Here is a 22,339-nt window from a genome sequence, read left to right on the forward strand (position 1 = left end):
TAATCAAAGATGTCCGTCACAATATTCAGACTGGGAAACTGATGACCTCTTAGATTGTCTGAATCCATTTGAATCCAACTTACATTAATTCATCAATACATTTGGTCGAAAAAATGCTGCAAAAACAAATCTGTTGATCAAACACAGCGGAGGAGGAGAGTCAGGCACGGCAGAGACGCCTGTGTTAGAGTGACCTTGAGATGCAGAACTCTGGGTGGTCTTTACACTGGAGAAGACCCCCGAAACATTTGATTTATAAAAGAATAAGAAAATAACTTCACCATCACAGTAGAAAAACTTAAACCAGATGATGTTAAAAAGTATCTGGAACCGCTTCTTTATTAAAATAGCGGCTGGGTAATTTTCTGTCCAGCCACTTTCCCTTAAATTGAGTCATTCCAGGTCTGGATTGGACGTATTCTTACACATTTATAGTGTTTGCTTCAGTGACGTTACTGGACTGGCTGTGTGCAGTATTTGTTCCTCTTAGCGGCTTGAAGACAGCTGCAGACTTTCATATTTCAGATTTTTTGTTCTTCATGTGTTGTTGATTCCATACTTCCCCCTCAGCTAATAAGCATGATCATTTCACTGTCAGGCCGACCCTGGTCGACGCTGCACTGATGATTTGGTCGTCTTTCAGGTAATTGGGTTTCTTCATGCGGACCACATGGCAGAGATTTTGTCACGCAGTGTGTTAAATTTGTTTCCTCGTAGGACTAATATCTGAAGACTGACAGTACAAATGAGCTGAAATAGAAAAAAAAGCATCCAAAAAGCATCCTGAGAATCATGCAGACGATACGACATCCCTCCTTAGTTCTTTATGTAAAACTCCAGTTTTTATTCAGACTAGACTCAGAGTTAAAGGTCCAATCAGTGAGATGTGTAGTGAGTGAGATGATAAAGGTACCTTAATATATGATCAGACATTAAGGAAACATGCTATGTTGAAGTGCTGGCTTCTCTGACAACAATGCAGCAGCCAGTATGTCCTCCTTCTAACTTTAGATTCCGGTCCTGAATGCTCTGGATTTGTTTGGACCAGAGAAGGTATGCGACCAGAGAGCTGGCTAAACACTGAAGCTTCAGTGTTCCACATGGCAACCTGTGTGAGCATGGACTCTAGAGAGGAGGGGGCGGGGGGAGACAGCTCTCCAATGTTTTGAATTTAGACTGCAGTTCCCACTTTGAACACTAGATGACAGAGTTACAGATAGCTCCTTTAATAAAGATCACAACTTTAAAGAAAATATAAGTAAGCCCTAAGCAGACAACCGCTCATACGTTTAATATAATTTTGCTTTAAATGTTGTTATCTCAAGATAATGCTGGTTTTCACATGACAAAGAGCTAATTTTCAAAATCTCCAGAAAACAATTGACCCTTTGTCAAGCTCCGCCCTCCTTGGTTACTGTTACTAGGTTAGACAAACTCTCTTGTTGCAAGGCTCCTTTCCATTCCAAACTATTTAAAATACCTTCAGATTCATATTTCTACAATCTGGCATATTTACATGTTAATGATCATTAATGTGCATTGTCCCTATTTTTTTATTAATTAAATAAATACATTTTAACATTTTAAGGGTTCCATTCAAATGTGCCCTTAAATTTCATTGATTAAAAAGTTCTCAGGCTGACCTTTAGGGTAAAATAGTGTTGAAGCTTTTTAAAAAAAATTTTTTTATTGTGTATCCACAAAAACATTGAATTATTTATAAAAAATGTATTGAGTAACTTGACATGTCTTTCTGTGTGATGAAGCGCTACACGAGGCTGAGCTCTCGCACATAAGGACACACATTTGCACTCGGGTGTAAATACCGGAATATGGTTGTGGGAGTCTTCCTGTGTGTGCTCTCCCTCCTCCTCTTCCTCTTCCTCCCCCTCCTCTTCAGCGTCGCTGTTCTGTCTGTGGTCCTCGTCCTCCTCGTCCTCCTCGTCCTCCAGCTCCGAAGTCGACTCCTCCCCGTCCTGCCACGCCTCCTCGCTCTTACACTCCTCTGCCTTCCTCAACTCTATAGGAACACACAAACACGCACACACACACACACACACACACACACACACACACACACACACACACACACACACACACACACACACACAAAGAGGCATACAAACAGAACACTGGTAAGTCACTAACCTGGAGAGCTGCTCTAATATCATAATAAAAAAAGTTTAAAAAAAAAAAAGTTAAAATCGCTTTTGATTTCATGATTGATGCAGGAAATGTTGAAAGACATTAAACAATGTCAAACACTTTGTTTTACAGGATTACCTGTTATGTGCAAAAATGTTGTAAATAGTGGAGGGATTCTGGAGTTATTGCCAAAAATGCTCTTCGAGAAATCATGACTTTTGCTCTATAAACACCAGAATTAAACCCAAGTTTAGAGTTTGGCCAGATCTGAAGAAATTCCCCTCCGCTTTACTTGATCACGTTGAAAAACTGCAGCGTGCAGACGCAGACGGACGTATAGTAAAAACAACCTGAGTGTCCTCAGAGAACACAGATGTAGAACAGGTTCAGTTCAGCACATTTTTCATCCTGAGTGTGTGCGTGTGCGTCCATGTGCTGTTCTGTTTCATTGGTTTATGAAAGCTTGGACAGAGATTTAACTCTTTCTGAGGTTGAACATTAATTACCTCACTCTGTAGGATTACACACGCTGTAAATTATTCTCACAGTCTATAATTTACTGGTTAACCCTGGATTGGTGTAATGCTGTTATAATCCTTCATGGTCATTTGTCACCTTTCATGAAAAGTGCAAGCTGAGCCGGAGCGAGGGGAAGTCTCTGGCGCCGCCTGAGTGCGGAGCATGATATAGGACGAGTTCTGAAATGACTCCAGCTGAAACTCTGTCACATGTTTAACACTGCACAGGCTGCTCCTGCTTCCTTTCATCCTCTCTCACTCCCCCTTTCTTCTTCCTCACCATTATCTACTCTTACCCTTTGACCCTTCACTGCAAAAAGCGGAAGTCTTTTTATGGTTTATCAGAAAACAAAGCTTTTATATCATGAGGCAAATGAAGGGGCTCTTTTCATTTTGTGTCTCAGCCCATGGGGATAAAGTGGTTTATCTTCTCTTGTTGCCGGTCCTTCCAGTTACAGTTGGCTGTTTTCTCTAAATTAATAGAGAGGAACGCTGTTTAAACAGGAGCTCCTTGGTGTGCCGAACTTGATTGCTTTTCTTTATTTAAAACAAAAATCACCTCCTGTTTTTTTTTTTTTTTTTTATCACGTCTAAAGCACCGGGTAACTTAGCTCGAAAATTTAAAACATAGTTCTCTGGATGCAGCGCTCTGAACTCAGGGACTTGACTGCAGCTCTCTGACACTGGATTTATTTGCCTTTAGAGTAATCATAGTAACCATTAGAGAAACGTAACCACATGAACATATGTAAGAACGATGATTATGTTTCACTATATTCATGTTTCACTGCAGGGTGTGACCTTATTGTAACAACCTCAGTTTACAGTTGATCTGAAATATGTTCAGAATGTGTTGGGTCTGCTGTAACATAAGGAATCATTTCTTCAGCCTTTAAAAAAACAGGTTTGTTTTTCTTTTGTTCGCACTAATCTAACGAGGAACAACGGTATGAAAATGCAAACATCTGGTGCAGAGCAGGACGGGCCAGAAGCTGGCGGGAACAAGCCCCAGAAGGACAGATATCATATTCGAGTACATGACAGGTTTGTTTTGTACTCATGTTTGAGTTTTCCTTTTAAGGATTAAATAGTCTTGACAAGATCTGATATGATCTGATATGATCCCCCTTTTTTCTGTTTTCATCAAAACATGCAACAACGTCCTGATTTGAAACAGATGATAAAAGTCGTAAAGGTTACATATTCTGTAAAATAAACTTCTCCATGTTTTTCTAACTTTAATATCTGTCTCTAGTCCATCTACAAACCCCCCCCCAATGATGAGAAAAATGCTCCGTTTCAAATGTGCTCTCCATGTTTGTGCATGTGTGTATTTCAGGTCTGTGTGTGAGAAGCATGTCTATCAAAAACAGAGTGTAAACCGAATGTCCCTCAGGGATTAAAAAACAAAAAACAATGTTTTGAGCTACCTGTGGATGTGTGTGTGTGTGTGTGTGTGTGTGTGTGCGTGTGTGTGTGTGTGTGTGTGTGTGTGTGTGTGTGTGTGTGTGCGTGCGTGCGTGTGTGTGTCACCTGTGGCGGTGATGTGTGTGTCTTCTGTGATCTGTTCCAGTCTGCCCAGCAAAGCTTCGATGTTGGCTTTAATCTGAGTCAGCTCGGACTTTATCGCCTGCAGCTCTGTACCTCTCACCGCTGGAGGAGAGAGAGAGAGAGAGAGAGAGAGAGAGAGAGAGAGAGAGAGAGAGAGGGAGAGAGAGAGAGAGAGAGAGAGAGAGAGAGAGGGAGGGAGAGGTGTCAGCATCCATTTTCAAACGAGTGTATCTGCAGACATTTCTATCACACTGAGGCTGAATCCTGAGGAGAGAAAGAGGGTTTGCAAACAGTTCATGGTTTAAACTTGACTCTGCGGTTTAACATGAGACATGACATCATTTGCCAACTATTACAGCACACACAGCAGCAGCATGTCAGCAACTTTAAACACACACACACAGACACACACACACACACACACACACACACTCAGGTGGGTGGCCGAGCAGGCAGGAGGGGGAGATTCATGGAGTGACTCTCCAGAAATGGAGACGCTTCACCTTCTCAGTTTTCTGCCAAAGAACATTTTCATTCTTGTCGTGCAAAAGTGGAAAAACTAAAAGTGAAACTGTCAGGAAATCAGTGAAAACATCATCCATCTATTTTTTTTGAATTCTTGATGTTGATGTTTTTACCAGATTTCATGACTGTCATGACAACAACAGTGTGGATTAACTTTCACTCTTTCAATGTCTAGCTGATCATCATTAATGCATTTTATTATCATGGGACATCACACCTGTGTTAAAAGTGTAAACATAATGGGATACATTTCAAAGCTTCCAGGGATGTAAAGTTCATCTTAGTGTTGTGTTTCATGATAATATATTTTTGCGTTTTGGAAAAATGATTTTGCATTTGACCTTCAGGGCCACCGTATCTGACGGACAGATGGAGCAAGTGATGAGTGAATTAGCAGCTGCAGGAACATTTCACCAGCTCTGAGTGTGTGTGAGTCACATTTCTATCTTCTTGCTTCTTCCCTCATTCCTCCCTCCATTTTTTTATTTGTTACCTCCCTGTTCTTTTCTTTTCTTGTCTTATTCTTTCACCTCAGCATCTTTTTTTTGTGTGAATTTCTTTTCATCTCCTCTTCCTCTTCATGTTTTGTTTTTGTCTTTTTCTCTTGACCTACAAACCTTTTCGGTCCTTACTCTTTCTGCACCTCCTTCATTTCTGGTCTTTCTTCATCCCTTCTCTCTCTCTCTCTCTCTCTCTCTCTGCAGAATCCTTCCACCTTTGTTTCTCTCCATGTTTGCTGTTTACTCCCTCTCATCTCATCTTTCTTGACTTTATTAGATGAGTCGATATGAACGTCTCGGCCCAGAAAAACTTTGAACCAAGCCAGCTGAGAGTCGTATTTCTGTCTGTGTCTTTGGATCGCATGTTGAGGTGTAATTCAATCCAAACACAAAAACAATAAACATGTGAAATCATTTTGGATCATCTAAAAGACAAACTGCACGGAAGTTTTTTAGAGACTATTTTTGAAACGAGGCCCAGGTGGCCTGAAAGTCTTTACAATCTGTTTTACACATTAAAATGTTCACTAACAGTTTATTCTCACTCCTGACTCGTCAAACAGGGGAGCTTGTTTGGTTGTCCAGCTCTGAAAAATAAATAATAAATCCCCCTCACACACCTGGTCCATATTGCTTGATTAGCTCCCAGTCCACTTCATCAGTTCACTTCCTCTAACCCTCTGCCGGATTAGCTTTTTGAGCGTTTCTTTTCTCCTATAGATCTTGATCTTTTGACCTAGCCTGGATTTTGGATCGGGTTTATTTTGCAGCAGTTTGTTTTGGTTTCAGGCTGGTGCTCAAGGTTTCAAAAAGTCTTGTTTTCCAATATTTGCATCTTGGACGTGTTTACCATAAGAGGAAAAAGAAAGATTGTAAAAACAGATTTCGACCCCGGAGAAACCCTATGACCTCCCACCCAGCAGCCAAGTCATGAAGTCTCTCCTGAAGAGGGAAGAGTCTGACTCTGACAAGACGTTCCCTCTGGACAGGTGCAGGTCTGATGTGAGTGGAAGATGCCTTCTCTGATGCTTTTTTCAGCCTGTTGGACCGAGTTTTAAAGATTACCCTTTTATCAACATGTTGCAATGCACCAAAGTGCAAGTCAATACAAGTCAGATGTTATCAAGCACTGGGGTTAAAGTTTGATTTTCTCTGAAATAAGAAACAATCCTGAGGAGAAGAGGAGCAAGGGGGAGGATTTAAGGCCTGTTGACAGAGCTGGGTTTCAGCGTGCAGGGAGAAACATAAGCCGGTGTGGGAGTTTCTTGAAGCTGGTAATCTCCGAGGGGAATTCTGTTTTTTCACTCTGTTATTGAGAGACATGCATCTCATACACATAGGCACCAAGTAGTGTTGTAGTACTTGAGAACCCAACTTGGTCTCATGACCGGTTTAAAGACCCCTTTTTGAAGGTCTCGTCTCGGAATCAAAAGCATTTTTGAGACAGAGAGAGAGAGAGAGAGGAGAGAGAGAGAGAGAGAGAGAGACAGAGAGAGGAGAGAGAGAGAGAGAGAGAGAGAGAGACAGAGACAGAGAGAGAGAGAGAGAGAGAGAGAGAGAGACAGAGAGACAGAGAGAGAGAGAGAGAGAGAGAGAGAGAGACAGAGACAGAGAGAGAGAGAGAGAGAGAGAGAGACAGAGAGACAGAGACAGAGAGAGAGAGAGAGAGAGAGACAGAGACAGAGAGAGAGAGAGAGAGACAGAGAGACAGAGAGACAGAGAGAGAGTGGGAAATGACATGCAGGAAAAGAGACACAGGACGGACTTGAACCCAGGCTGCCTGCTTGGAGGACTACCTAACCGCTAGGCCATCTGCTTCCTGATTAAAAGCTTTCATTTGGTTATTTTTGTAATGGAGGTGTCGTTAAAGCAATATTGCAAAGTTGGCTGAGACTGTTATGCAGGGGCCCTAATGTGATCTCATTTCATGAGGCCTAGAAATCTTTGCGACACGCCATGAGGGAGTGTTGGAGTCCTGACTGATCCCTGCCAGCTGCACCTCTGACCTCTGTGAGTCACTGTACAGGGGGGGGCGGCATTACAGAGGATCAGAGTCTTACAGGGAAGAATTACAGATAATTGAGGATAAGTTCTTTAAATTGACAAAGAACTGACCTCTGACCTCTGTGAGGTCACTGTACAGGGGGGCGGCATTACAGAGGATCAGAGTCTTACAGGGAAAAATTACAGATAATTGAGGATAAGTTCTTTAAATTGACAAAAATATGTTGCAACATTCTTTTGACAATAATGTCATCAAAGTATCAGAGTGAGATTTCTGCTGAACATTTAACCCTGCACCTGTCGGAGCTTAAATTCACTCTGTTTCCCATTTTCTGAAGTTTCTGAAACATTTTCATATCACAGAATTTGATAGTTAGACATCAAAGGGGATATTTCTGGTATGGATCATTATTTTTTAATAAGAGTACCTATTCTTGGGGGTTTTTCAAGATGAATGCTTTTTTAGTATTGGCAGAACAACAGTTAATGCATTTCCAGGGTGCACTCACGCTGTGCAAAGTTGTCCCGTACAGTTCTTAAGTACGATTAAATATATCAGTGTTGTGTGTTTATTCACTGTTGACATTGAATTATCCGAACATCTGTCTCCACTAATTAACACATTTCTGTGTTTACGCCCGCTGTGGCCGTCCATGTGTGGCCGTCCATGTGTGGCCGTCCATGTGTGGCCGTGCTGCTCTGTTTATGTCTCTTCTGTCAGGTTTTCTAGACAATACTTCATTGTAATTATACAATAAAAGTATATTGGCACAGTTATGGTCTAATTTCTGAGGAAAAAAAAGTGACTTCTGTCAGGCCAGTGGCTTCAGCTCCAGGGCTGCAGCTGGATGCTTCTCCAGCCAACATGCAGTCGGTGTGAAGACCGCGATGGTTAGGACAAAAGCAGTTCAGTGAGCCAGTTGTCTCATTAAAACCAGTGGATAATTTCAGCTTCCAGATTAAAATTGAACAATGTTGCTGTGTTTCAAGGACATGTTGACAGACTGAACATTAGAGGGGAACGAGTACAAAGTTACAGCTCTGTATTTTAAACTTTGAAATAAAGTAAGCATTGTTTTAAATGAATGCAACTTTGATGAGTACACAGAAAGACACTCAAATCATTGATGTGAAAACCGCTCGTCAAGGTTCTGCACAGGGCGGCGTTCAGTAAAACTCTGCAGACAAAGAAAGTAAGTCAGGGCATCAGGGCGATGAAAGAGGAGAAATAGTAAACAAGAGAGAGAGAGAGGAGAGGGACGTTCAAAGACCAGACAGAAAGTTCAGCGTGACATTTATGTATCAGATGATCATACTGGTGTACTTTAAAGCCTCTGGAAACTCAAAACCATCGAAGTAGAGTGATGGATGAAGTAAACCTCACATCTCTGTTTGTTGCCGTTGCTGGTGGAAAGGAGAGAGGCGTTGCGTGCCAGCAGTTTGACAGGCAGAGATTTGACCCGTCGTACCAAAGGCACAGCCACCCGTGGGCGTTTGACAGGCACCACCCGCGGAACCGGAGACACCCTGCCACGGTACTCGAACAACCTGACGAGAGAGAGAGTGAGAGAGAGAGAGTGAGAGAGGAGAGGAGAGGAACAAAAGGGAAGAGTTGTCAGACATGTAGGAGTGAGCGTTCAGGAGCAAAAAGAAGAGGGAGGAGGAGGAAAGAGCAGGTGAAGGTCGGATGAAGGAGATGAGAAGGATGAAGGTTGAAAGTGTATGAGCAGAAAAAACATTTAAAAAAATCTACAGTACAGTGACGATTCTAGGGTCTGTTGGGGACAGATTCAGTGCTGTCAGATGGGGCCCCCATTGGGAGGTTTTCTACTGTCATTGCAAAATTAGCACATTTTGGGTTGCTGCTTTGGTCCAAAGTTTGTCAGCCCTCTGGGGGCCCAAGCAGTTGCCTGCCTTGCCTGTTGACAAGCAGCGCCCCTGGTTAATCAACAGATTAGCTACTGAATCTTTGAATTCGTGTTTATTTAGAGGAAATAAGCCCTGAACATTGGGCTGCAAAAAGGACATATCTGCACACATCTGTGCAATTACACATTTGGTCGTACTGAATGAATTTGCTCACCTGAGTAGTGGACATGTTATCTCTCTCTGAGTTATGTTCAGTACCCTGCTGTGTCTTGTAGATAAGTCAATACTGCATTTTTTTTTGTTTTCTAGCAGGACGAGGAAGCAACAGTTGAGATCGATCATACATGAGAAAGGTTTTCACAGTTCAATATTTTGAAATGAAATGTTTTGAGGTGTGATTTATTCATTTTGAAATTTTGCTTTCAGAACTGCTTGTTCTGCAGGCTTTGAGATGCTAAAGTCTGTTTGGGCCCCTAGGCAAAAATTGATAGAAGCCCCTCCGATCAGCGTTCATCACCGTTATGTCTGACCGTGTCACGACTCTGACTCCCTGCAGCTCACACTCGACTCAGTCACGGACAGACTGTACCAGCTTAGTGAACCACTGTTAGACTTCAAAGAACAAACGCTATAACGCTAGAAGACGTGATGTTATTCTGTGTCTCTCCCCCATTAATACGGCAACTAGCTCCATCATATTTATGTTTTCCACTTTTCACCTCCAGATGGATGATTCTTCTTTCTTTTGGTCCTTCGCTGACTTTCATTGACAAACTTTGGTTTCTTAGCAGTGAAACAACAGTGAGTGTCAGACGGGGCTCCTTTAGGGAGATTTCCTACTGTCACAGGGGGACCCCGAGCAGTCACCTGCCTTGCTTGTTGACAAGTAAAGAAACGCCTCTGACTGCAGAGAAGCTGCTCCTGTAACATTTATGTTTCTGACTGTGGTATATTTTGTGCATTCATCAACTTGCAGATATAAAGCCAACGGATTTTCAGATTTTGCCGCACATTGTGGCATTTTTTAATGCACAATTTATTTTGGTTTGTGTTCACCACATACAGTCAATCAATCACTCGTTGTTTTGCCTGCTTGTGCATACGTATAACATCACCTCCACTTCTGCCCTGGCAGCTGAGGCTCTCGGGTAGATGGAGCTCCCCAAACTTTCAGCGAGGTGATCTGGCACTACTACCACCCGACGTCCCTGACGCCCAGCCACCACCATCAGACTGTGTCGTCCCCATAATCACCGCCGTCCTCATTCATGCACAACCTGCTCCGACCTCCACCTCAGCGGCAAAGAAGTGTGGACAACAGTAACGAGAGGAATACAAAGGAGAAATCCTTCCTGCATATTAGAACTTTTTTTTTCATTTTGGCCATGCTTTACTTTTTTTTTATACACCTCAGGCTCAGGGTTCCAAGACAACCTTTTTTGTAATCAAATATTTAGTCTATAATCAGAGACCTATAATTAACGAGTGGACCTCAGCTGCAAGACAGGTTCTCTGCACCCACGCCTTGTGGGTCTTAGTGTTACAGTCATATTCTATTCTTTGTTTTTAAAAATTGCATTGAATTATTTAATTTAAAATATGTTGAGAATGTTTCAAAGTTTTCTAAGATGTAGCATGTAGGGACGACATTTTCTTAAGCCATGGTGAAATACACAGTGTCAGTGAAGCTGCACCTCTGATTCCCAACATGTTGTTGTCATCTACATGTAATGTCATTTCTTTTTGAGAAGATGTCAGGTTGTTGACCTCACTGCTGCTCACATCTGTAAATAATTTCAGACACCACCCACACAGTTCCTGCTTCTGACAGGTATGAAAGTTTATTGGCCAATATTTTGTTGTCCTGGCTCAAACTGAATGTGTAGGATTAAATATTGAAGAAAACCAAAAATCTGTCTCAATTTTTTTTTTTTTTCTCTTGGCAGCGTGTGACGAAAGCGTCCTCTCCACATGACATCACATTGTCAACAAAATTCAGAAAGTTATTTTATCCACGTGGAGGCCAGGCACAGGCAATATTAGCAAATTCAGATTCTCTTTTTCTCACTCAACGTCCATCATTAAACTTCTTTAGTCAAAGACAGCAGAGTGGAAACCACAAATCTGCTCTCTGGAACCCTCTGAGTTAAAATACATTTTTAAAATTATTGTGGGTAGTCGTCATTTGGATGCAGTGATTTGGAAATTAAGTTTAAAACATAAACCACTATGGTTTTAAAATAGGATGTTAGTTTTCCCTCTTGTGTTTTCACCATTACAGAGACACAGAGAAGTATTTAAAGGACATGACAACATGCAGGCACATCTAGGGAGGCAGGAGTAGAGGGAGAAAGCTCTCTCCAATTATTTGAATTCGGGCTGCAGTACCAACTTTAAACACTAGGTGTCAGAGTTACATATTGCTCCTTTAATGTCAGTTAATGTGTAAACTATATTTTGATCATTTTCAATATCTCACCTTGCTCTCTGAGGGATTTTTTTTTGGGGGGGGTTTACTTCATCTCATTTGGATAACTTATTAATTCCTCTTAAAATGTGCAGTAGTACACTGGAAAGAAGTGAAAGTAACTCTCTGGTCCATGAGCAATGGCATAGAGTCAATGCAGCCTGGGTTCTTTCTTGTCCTCCTGGATCCACAGGAAGTCTCCCTTGTCTCTCTTTCAGTCTGTTCAGTCTTCATAAAAGTTCTTATTTGTTTACCTCAGGTATACAAAAGTGTTGAGTCAACTGCAATCTGCACCTAGAGCACTTAGTAAATATATGTTCATAATACTGAGGCACGTCACAAATATGTCCAACATGCATCATCATGGCGGTGAACTGGAGAAAGAAGTGGAGTCACTGAGCTGCAGATAAATCCTGCTAAACCCTCGGCTGTGGCTTTGATGGTAAATCACATTGTGAAAATGATAGTTTGGACAAAAACTGCTCTGCTGCACAAAGTGAATAAGCAAAGCAGACATGGTCCTTAATCCTCAGATTCTTTGAACAGTTCATATTTCAGAAGATGAATAAAGTTTTATTTCTGCTCCGATTCTGCCAGGTCAGGCTGGATTTGATATGAGGAATAAAATAATGAGGACTGAACAGAAAATAACAACATAGACAGGAATGTGAAGGGGGGGGGGGGGGGGGGGGGGGGGGAAGAAGAGAAATTGTTCTTGACAGCTCTGAAGCTGAGAAAAGCAACACTGCCAATGAACCATACATGTCTGTTCACCACTGTACATTTATTACACTTTTATGGAGCTAAACTTTGTTGGAGGGAAAGAAAGAGGCCGCCAGAATCCAGTAATGACCGTAAATCGATACTGAGATCTGTGCCACAGCTGGTCAGTACATTTCAACACCTGCCAAGACAGATGTTTGTCCACTTTAGCTCTGCGGGACTTCTCTGTTTTTGGCATTGGGGCTGATTTTGGGGAATGGATGAAGAGAAGTTTAAGAAGCCAGCATGTGGCCAGAGGATCGTCGGGTTCAATCTTGAACTTTCAGTATCCTCCGCAGGGTGGCTGACCCTGAGTGATGAGAAGAAGAGCTCAAGACATCTGGAAGGAGGTCTGACTATAGGGCGGCCACTCCTTCACATTGGTTTGGACATCTGGTTAGGATACCCTTCCTGTGGAGGTCGTCCCTGCATGTAAAACTAACAGGAGACCCCATAGTGGATTGTGGGATTTTATATCACATATGGCCGGTTCAGCAAACTGCCATGATGATCTGGACTGGGATGGTTGGAAGAATAATGGATGGGTTTTCTATGGAATGTAAATAATTCATGCATTTGTATAAAGAGAGGCGGGCCTAGTTGGCATGGCGTTGTCTCTGCTGGCCAAGCCCGTCTCAACTCCACCTGGATGATGAATACTAGATTGATCCAAAGTTGGGTTAAGATAAAAAGGCTGTGGATCAGTGTCAAAGTCGGTCGTCTCCCATATGCAGGGGGCATTTGATCCCCAGCTCCTGCAGTCCCATGCCGAAGTGTCCATTGGCAAGACACTGTACCACAAACTACTACCGGGTGGTTAGCATTTTAGAATGAATTTATACTAAAGGCCACTTCACATAGAAGCCTCTGCCATCAGTGTGTGACTGTGGTTTAATTGGTGAATATGGCATGCAGTGTAAAAACACTTCACAGGTCTAGAAAAGAACTACATAAGATCAAGTCAATTTATCATAGCACTTCCAAGATGGCGGCCATCATTGTTGGACTTCATACCGCCTCTTCAGAAACCAGCGAGCGATGATAAAGAAACTACATCCATCTTTTACACAGTTTCTGGTTATAATTATAATATATATGTATACTGAAGAGAGCTTGTGATTATTTTTTTCTGGTTTAAGTTATGTTGATGTAGAATACTAATGCTGAGTTGGAAAGTATTGTTCCAAAAACTCAAGTCTAATAAACTTCATGTTAGTCTTCAAAAAACAATATATTCCAAGACCACAAGACAAAGTGAAACATGGGGATGAGGGGAGTAACAATAAAATAAAACCCAAGGAAAAAAATCTTGAGAAACCCAAGGAGGATAAAAAATAAATTACATTTCCAACCATAAATCAGTGTTTTTTCTGTCTGATTTTTTTAGGTTTATTTTTGGGCTTTTTGTGCCTCTTAGAGAGTTAGGAAAGAAGCCACAGGTTGGACCCGAACCTGGGTTTCCTGGAGGACCACAGCCCCCATAAATCTATATTGTCCATACGATTGAGATTTGCGAAAATCCAAAGTTAGATTCCGATCAATTACCTATTCAAAATTTTTAACAAAATTCAATAAATTAAAGAAACCGTTGCTGTAAACCTGATTTTTATTCCCATCTCCAAAGCTCACATCTCTCTGGTAATGATTTAACTCTCAGAGCTAGCTGCCACGTGGCTGACTTGGTCAGTTCAGACCATTCCACTGACCAGGTATGTTTGTATGTTTAATCCTGGACTTGCTGATTTGAAAATTTAATTATTAATTTGTTTGTATGAAGTTCAAATTTTCACACAATGTAGAGTTCCTCAACCTGTGGGAAGGAGGCCACAAGTGGGATGTGAACCCGGGCTGCCTGCTTGGGGCTACATATATGGGGCGCACGCACTAACCACTGTGCCACCAGTGCCCCATACTTTTCAGTTTTAAGATCATGTTTGTCTGCTTTAAAAAAACTGATTAATAGAGTGAGAGGAGATCCATTAACAAGCTGTTTCCCAATCCACATATTTTACCGAGGTCTTTAATGTGGCTGAGGATTGGAGGGACAAAAATTCACCCACAGTAATGTGACTGGAGGCATCTTGAAGTGATAGTCCATGATATTTCTGGAAGTCACAATAAAAAAAGATCTTGATTTGTACTGTTGTGGTTGTTTTTATTGCTTTTTTATTTTGTGCTATCTCTTCAGGCTATTCCATTTCCTATTCTCGGAAAACCTCACCCTACTTCTCAAAATATGAACATGAACTTTTACTCCTTCATGGGAATGGTTTTCAAAATTAATGGAAATTAGGTGTTTGTCACACATAGATTATGTGTTCTAACCTCTCTCCATTTTTCAAAAGCACCCTAATTAATATTGATCCTAGTTTGAGCACGTTTCTGCTCGTGGAGCTTATTAGAAACATGCAGAGGCTTTTTAGGTCAGGTACAATCACTTCTATCTGAACCAGTTCTCTTGCCCGCTTCCATCGCTGCAACACCTGTTGGTTTGACCTGATAACTGCTCTCATATCTGGCAATCTGAGTGGTGTCCAAAACGGCCGTGTAGGGGAGCATTAAAACCGCCTGCCCTCTCTGGTCCAAACAAATCCAGAGCATTCAGGACCAGAATCTAAAGTTAGAAGGAGGACATACTGGCTGCTGCATTGTTGTCAGAGAAGCCAGCACTTTAACAAAGCATGTTTCCTTAATGTCTGATCATATAGTAAGCTCACTTTATCATTTCATTCAGGAGATATTTTGTCAACGTGGTTCATCAATCAATCGAAATTTAAGAAAGGGCAGGAGTTGTGATATCAGCTTTGGCAACAACAATGGCGGTGGAAAAACTAATCTAACTCGTCTTTCAGAGGAAATGATTTCCAGGTCAAAACTGTTGCTCATGCCAGGACAGGATTCCTTTATGTTTTCTTCGTGATATTTCCTTGAATTAAAGAAAACATAAGAAGCACATGGAGCCATTAAAAACAGACCTTAAGGTCATTACTGAGGGAAGCGGAAGTTAGCTTTTGAAACCCAGCAAGAGTAAGCGCTGGTGAGAAGCGCTCTGAAATTTCGCTTGTGGGCGCAAAAACAACATAAGTGGACACAGGCACTTGGTCTTCACTGACTCAACTTGATGTGTCCCGCCATGCTTGATGTATTTTAACCAACTACACAAAGACTGTTGGATAAAGAAATGCACCAAGCATGGCTGAAAGAATTGAGATGGAGTTGAACAACTTTGCACAAAATGAACGTATACTTGTTTCCTCTCTGCTGTCCTTCAGACTTGTCCCAACTTGTACTTTCCATCAATGCCAGGGTTACACTTGATTTAAAGTTCAACGTCAGCCTTAAAATCTAAATAAAATAAAAAAATCACAGCAGTGTGGTTTGGATTGTGTAGCTGACCAGGAGAGCATGAAAATTATGTAGTTTAATTGTACTCTGGGTTACATAAAATAAATCAAGACACTCTCGTAGTCCCAACAGATGAATTCAGGGGTCATAGGGGTTAAAGGGAACATCATTCCAGGACTGGAAAACCCCAAGTTACATCCAAAGGACAAGCCATGTGTTCGACAAATCCAGTGAGAAAAAAGCTCTGCGGCTGTTCCCTCTTTGTTCTGAATGTACTTCAGTTAAGTATCTGGAGTAATGATGTATAATTCAAAGGATTAGCAGCGATGACTCCTCTTCTCCTTCCAAAGAGATTGAGAAACCTTGATTACCCTTCTTCACTGCACAGGGCTGTTTTACTTCAACACAGACAAAGCTTAATGCGTTTTGACAGGAGTCAAAGGAGGCTTTTGTGAAAGCTGTTTCTCTCCCACAAGTATGACAGTCTTTGTTGAAACAAAAAACATGTGCGCCAACAAATCCTCTGCGTCCAATGACCCCGGATTGTTTCAGACTTTTTTTCTTTCAATGCAAAGATTTCTTCAAACAGATCGGAAACTGACACTTGTTTGACATCTGGGATCATCTGGATGATCTCTGATTCACCTCAGCTCTCTATGTCTTCTTGTATCCTGCTTAGTATGTGCACTTCCTCCAATTGGCCCATGTGCATGTTTTCCCCCATGCTACCAAAGTGAAGTTTCAAAGGCCTGAACTCTCAGGGAAATCAGTTAAGACATACACGAGTGGGTCCAAGGATTTGCTTCAGAAACGTGAAATTCCAGGACTACAGATGCAGCTCTTTTTCTTACCCTCACAACAGTGATAGCTTTGATAATGACTTTCATCTGGCATTGTCGGAGCAGTAATGGCTACCACACTGTGACATGACTGCAGAGGTCAATGTAAATGGATTGAATTTGACCAGATGTTTCTCAGATTGGTTTTATCGAGACGCTGAGAGACAGAGAGAAAAATCGCCCTGAAGGCATTTAATTCCCTGGTTGAAGGTTTTTGTGCACAATCTTGTAAATAGTATTATCATGATGAAAGACACAGTTAACCCTTCTGTTGTAAATGGTGAATTGACTGAATTAATGCAGTGCTCGTGCTGTCGGCCGCCATGTTTGCTTCACCGTCAGGCTCAGTTTGAGGTTCAGCCAGAAAAAGCAGCTGTTGGCCAATCACGTACAAAACTCGCCAAATACATCGGCTTGGACTGCGGCCCAACACTTCAAAATACTTCAAAACTCTAAATATCTTAAGGCCCTGACAAACCAAGGAGATCGTTGGCCGTCGATCCTAGTTAGACCATCGGTGAGCGGTCGTCGCCCTAGTTTTTGGGGTGTGTCCTGTGGCCGATATCGGCCTCTGTCTGCCCTTTTTTAGCCGATTCGACATGTTGAATCTGCGTTGGTGGTCAGTGAGAGGAATCTCTCTGATTGGCTGTTCAGAGGTTTCATTCATCTCCAGCTCTCAACACAGGTTCAGGAAAGCCCCTTGAGCATGTCGCTGTAGTATCCATGCTTTCACCCATTAGTGCTGCTTCTCCTTATTTGTCTCCTCCGCCTCTTCTTTTCTTTTTCCACTAAAAGACTAAGAGCTGACAACACCAGCGCCATTTTCAACTTTTTATCAGACATTATTCTCCGTTAGTAGGCTACCTATAATACGAGTGGTGAGCGACAGCGGTGTGAAAATGGTCTTCTCCTACCACCACCTGCTGGCATGGAGAGTTATTTCCTCTCACACATGAGCATGGTGGTTGCCCGTCGGCTGTAGTCTTTGCGGTGAGTTCAAGTGCAACTTTTTGGCCAACTAGTTCTTTGCCGTCTGCTTGGTGCGTCAGGGTCTTTACAGATACATTCCTGAAAAACAACCCAAAGCTACAAATCAAGTGTTTTAAACTGCTTTTGTTACTTTATGTTTACAGGAAGTGCAAAAATATCTTTGATTCATTGTGCCTTTAAATAACTTTCTAATGGGATAATAGTGAGCGGGTTGTTATTGTGGAACGGAGCTGACATGAAACTAACATGTGCACTCAGCGCCGCCCCTCCCTACAAGCAGAACACGCGCTGTGCATAGGGCCCCACGATCCATGGGGGGCCCCATTTTGCGCAAGGGGATGCATTAGAGCACCAAGTCAGCCCGAGGCAGGAGAGAAAAAAAAAGAGAGGAGTAATCTGACACGCGTTGCCGCAATGATTGACAGCACGCAGCATCTGACCAATCAGTGGTCAGATGTGCTGGCAGGCAGTTGGATGCAGGTGGAGAGATGGCCTCCAAATGGCAATATGAATCAGGAGCAAGCAAAAGAAAGAAAAAGTCAAAACAACAGGAGGCTCGTGCTTCACTTGAAGATGGGTATGTTTTTGAAATAAAAAAGAAAAACTTTGTGGCATAAACACCCCAGCTGCTAGCCTGCTAATCATGGGACAGAAGAGAGGATACTTCCGTCTAGATGTGGACTGGAGATTAAATTTTCCAGCAGCCCTGATTATCATTTATTGCATGTCTTGTTAACTGCATATACATTCACCTCTGTTAAAAAAGGAGTGGTTAATTGACCAGTTGGTGGTTCATATGTTGGCTCAGATTTATAGCCTATCAATCTATGCTATCAATAGAAGTTTTGGGCTATTTTTATGGAGGTAAAATGTCGCCATCTCTTGGTGAATTTAATTCATAACAGTCAGATAAGATTAGATAAAATAAAATAAATTAAGATAATCTTTTATTTGACCCACAATGGAGAAATTTAAAGCTTTGCAGCAGCAAACAGCAGCTGTAGGAATATAGAACCTAAGTATAAAAATAAGTATATAACAATATTTAAATATAGAAATATTATCAAATCAAATCATGATTAATATTATTATTAGTTGTAGTCGTATTTGCATTAATTGCATTTTAATCTTTGTGAGGCTAGTATTTACATTAATTTCATTGTGTAATTTACCATTAAGACCAAAACAAATCTTAATAATCTGCTTGTATGATGGAGTTCTTGTCATAACAGGGTCAATGCTGAAGTTTGTTACTAAGGGTGATACGGAGCCAGCGCCCAGAACGTCACAAGGGCCATCAAGCACCATGTCTACTGAAGCAGCCTCACCCAGCACGTCACCCGTCACTCATCAAAACATACCTCCGCTCATCAATGGCGCAAGAACACTTGAGAGGCCTGGCTATCATAAGCATCAACTCAGAAGTGGCACAGCACCTGTCATATGATGACCTCATTGATGACTTTGCATCCAGAAAATGCAGACGTGCGCATCTGCAACAAGGCTTGTTCCATTGTTGATAGAGGCTGTTCATGTGATTTGTTCCTACTAATAAAGGTTGTAAACCTAAATGGCATTTCGTGATACAGTCATTTTGTAATGGGGGGGGCCTCAAAATAAAATTCTGCTTCAGGCCCCAATTTGGCCAGGGGCGGCCCTGGGTGCACTAATGGTAAAGTGAAACACGGGGAACAGATCCGCATGAATCAGGACAGTAGGCCTCCTACACTGACTTTTTATTCCTCGTCACATGCAATCAGAGTCTGTTGACATTTTCGTTTGGATTCACACCACATCATATTTCAGTCCCTCGTCTTTAATCACTTCACTCTCTTTGGAACTGTGGGTCTGAACATGTTATGCCTGCACACCACAATTTAACAAATACACACATGGACACACACACATATTCACATACAAGCACCTGCAGAGATCCAGCTGCTGCCCCTCCCCCCCCTCCCCCACTCCACAAACCTCTCTAACTCCCTGACCTTCCCTAAAGAATTGTCCATCTTGTCCCTGATCCTCTTCATCCTGCAAATGGACAAAACCTGTCTGGGCTCTGATTTATTTATCCATTCCGTTAATTTCCTCACTAACTTTTGTAAATATCATGCAAACTCTGCCACTCTGTTCAATCTCAACCGTATCTAGAATTTTAAGACTTAACACAGGTGCCGGAGTGTGTGTCCTCTTGCCTGTCATAGAAGTCTTCTCTGTAGTAATCGTAGTCCAGCTCATATCCACTGTGGAAGAAAAGAACGACACAGGAGAGTGACTGATGAACAATAGACATATATGAGGCCTGAATACGAGCATGAAAACACATTTAAAACAGCATATGGGACGTTTATCCGGTTTCCTTTCCCAAACTGTCTGGCGGAGAGAAAAGAAACCGCAGCGTGCGTCACCTCACCCCAGGAGACGGACGGGGAGAAATAAAAAACGAGCGACAAAAGAAAACCTGGCAACCCAAAGTGGATTCTGCAGCATGATGTGCACTAAAGTGAATGTAACCTGACACATTTTACTATCGCTGTTAGCGTGCATGAACTTTTACTGCACATGCTCTGGTTAAGCAACAGCAAGGACAGGCGTAGTTAGAAAAACATGAAGACTTCTTGTTCTGTAGCTGCAGACCATGTTGAAATAAATAATGCTCCGTAATAAAATCTGTAATGAAAATCAATAAACATTAACTCAGATGACCCAGATGGGATGTTTACTGGAAATGAGTGTGTGTGGTGAGGGACTCAGCAGCTCCTGACGCTGCAGAAAGTGAAACATAAGTCGAATTAAATAAATGAAATCAAGGCAAGGAATGCTTCTTTATTTCCTGTATGTGCTTTTACTCATTCAAGGATTTAGATTTAAATCTTATTAGGCCCTGTGTTTTTTTTCTGAGCGTCTCTTTAAAATAGTTTTCAACGAGTATAGAGAGCGTGGCCGCCTGGACAAAAAGCGCAGCGCCCAGCGTTTTTTTTTTCCAGCGCTCCGCCTTTTTTGAGCATTTATTTTTGGGCTTTTTGTGCCTTTAATGGAGGGATAGGACAGTAGATAGAGTCAGAAATCAGGGAGAGAGAGAGAGAGAGGGAAATTACATGCGGGAAAGGAGCCACAGGTGGGAATTGAACGTGGGCCGCCACGTTCAAAGCCTCCATACTGCGCCACCAGCGCTCCACGCTCCGCCTATTTGTGCGGCTGCTCCGAGCAGTCAAGTTTAAAATCTTTCAACATTTTTCAGAAAGGCGCTGTTGACGTCACCGGCGCTCTTTTCCAAAATGTATTTTTAACCGCCTTCAGATCGTGTCATGTACTCACATCCTCCTCGCTCCGTGTCTGATCGGGTAAAAAACTATCTCAAATATGAAACATGCAAAAAGTAACGCAGCAGTGTTGGTCACACAGCGGCCTAAAACCTTGAAACTTTTACTTCAGGGTCTCAGCCTCCACTGTCTTCAGCAGGTGATTAACCATACATGGTTTTGATATCTCAGATTTATACAGATTGGAGTCCCACAGGAGGAGTTACTCTGCAGGTTTTTTTTCTAGTCGACACATTAGTTTGTGTAAATTCTCTTGTCGGCTTCTAATTTAGATCCTGCGTCTGGATGCATAAATCCACCTCGCTTGAAGTCGCTCCTAACGTCTCGTGTGCTGCGCTCGCTGACTATGTGTCCATATGGATTCCTTAAGGATGCTGTAAGTGAAACCCCTTTGATGTGGAAGTGTTTGCCCGCAGCTAACTGTTCCCTTATGCATTCCCAGAAGGTCCTTAGCAAAGTGAGATAATTTTTTAAACACAGAACAGTGGGAGAGTTTACGCTGATTGAAGTGGAAGGAGGAAATTACCAGGAGGCATTTTCAGGGTGGGGGGGGGATCCCCGCTGGACACAATCAGCAACGTCAATTTCTCACATTTATTTTCAGTCAGTTGCTTCCCTGCGCTCCCTCTGCCTGTGCTGATTTGTTATGGCAGGTTGGAGGTTAGCTTGGACGATGTGACTGCTTCATTGAGGACAACAAACATTCTTATCTTTGTTCCGGTTTGGCCCTCTCCGTTTTCTTTGTTTGCCCATTTTTGAGAAGCTATTTAACACTGTCAAATATACTGTCGGGTGATGTTAAAGATGTGGGTAAAAAGTAACCATGCTAAATGAAGAGCACATGTGCGGTATTATGACAGGGACTACTGTGAAAGCCTTAGTGTAAACAAAACCGAGAGACCCTCTGCGGCGGCCCCCTCCTCGACGGAGTCCCCAGCTGAGGGAAATATTTTACATCAGGGACCATCTGAAGTTGAAAGTTATTGAATTTTACGCAGCTGAACTTTGGCCTTTAAAACATTCAACCTGAAGCGATGCTCAAAATGAGACAAACGGGCTGAGTGACACGCTGACTAATCAAAACGTTTTGATCACAGATGTGGGCGTGTACCTGTAGAGGGAAGCTGCTGATCTCTTCAGGCCTTTGGATCTGGTTGGCTTCGGCTCTCCGGCCATGTTGATATCTGAAGAGAGAGCGAGCAGAGGAGAGCAACGCCATCAAAAACATCCACAACAGGTCAAAAGAAATGAACGCTGGATATCAGAGCTACCGGAAACCTGACTTGAAATATTTAGAAACTTAAGTAAATGAACAATGAAAAACAAAACTTCCCACTTCACATCTTACCAGTAAATATCACAATTTTCAACTTTTACTTCAGAGTATAAAGTCAGCTTTATTCTTCTGTTTCAAAAAAGAGAATTTACTTCATTTGAATAACTATAAAATATCTGCCTGATGTGTCCATGTGTCTTAAAATAATTTCTCACTTCATTT

The 22,339-nt window shown here is 42.1% G+C and overlaps 1 protein-coding gene across 4 annotated transcripts in view; it reads right to left on the reverse strand.

Annotated features, from left to right (window-relative positions):
• raly (RALY heterogeneous nuclear ribonucleoprotein) overlaps positions 1-22,339 on the reverse strand; it is a 109,143-nt gene that overhangs the window by 20,143 nt on the left and 66,661 nt on the right. For all 4 annotated transcript variants that reach the window (XM_065955235.1, XM_065955237.1, XM_065955236.1 and 1 more), the window contains exons 3-7: positions 21,953-22,025; positions 19,714-19,761; positions 8,628-8,791; positions 4,197-4,316; positions 1,827-2,020 (exon numbers count right to left, since the gene is read on the reverse strand). In XM_065955235.1, coding sequence (XP_065811307.1) covers positions 1,827-2,020; positions 4,197-4,316; positions 8,628-8,791; positions 19,714-19,761; positions 21,953-22,025 — 599 coding nt within the window. The remainder of the gene's footprint in view (positions 1-1,826; positions 2,021-4,196; positions 4,317-8,627; positions 8,792-19,713; positions 19,762-21,952; positions 22,026-22,339) is intronic.

The sequence above is a fragment of the Labrus bergylta genome, chromosome 5 (genome assembly GCF_963930695.1).
Source record: "Labrus bergylta chromosome 5, fLabBer1.1, whole genome shotgun sequence".
Lineage (NCBI taxonomy): Eukaryota > Metazoa > Chordata > Actinopteri > Labriformes > Labridae > Labrus > Labrus bergylta.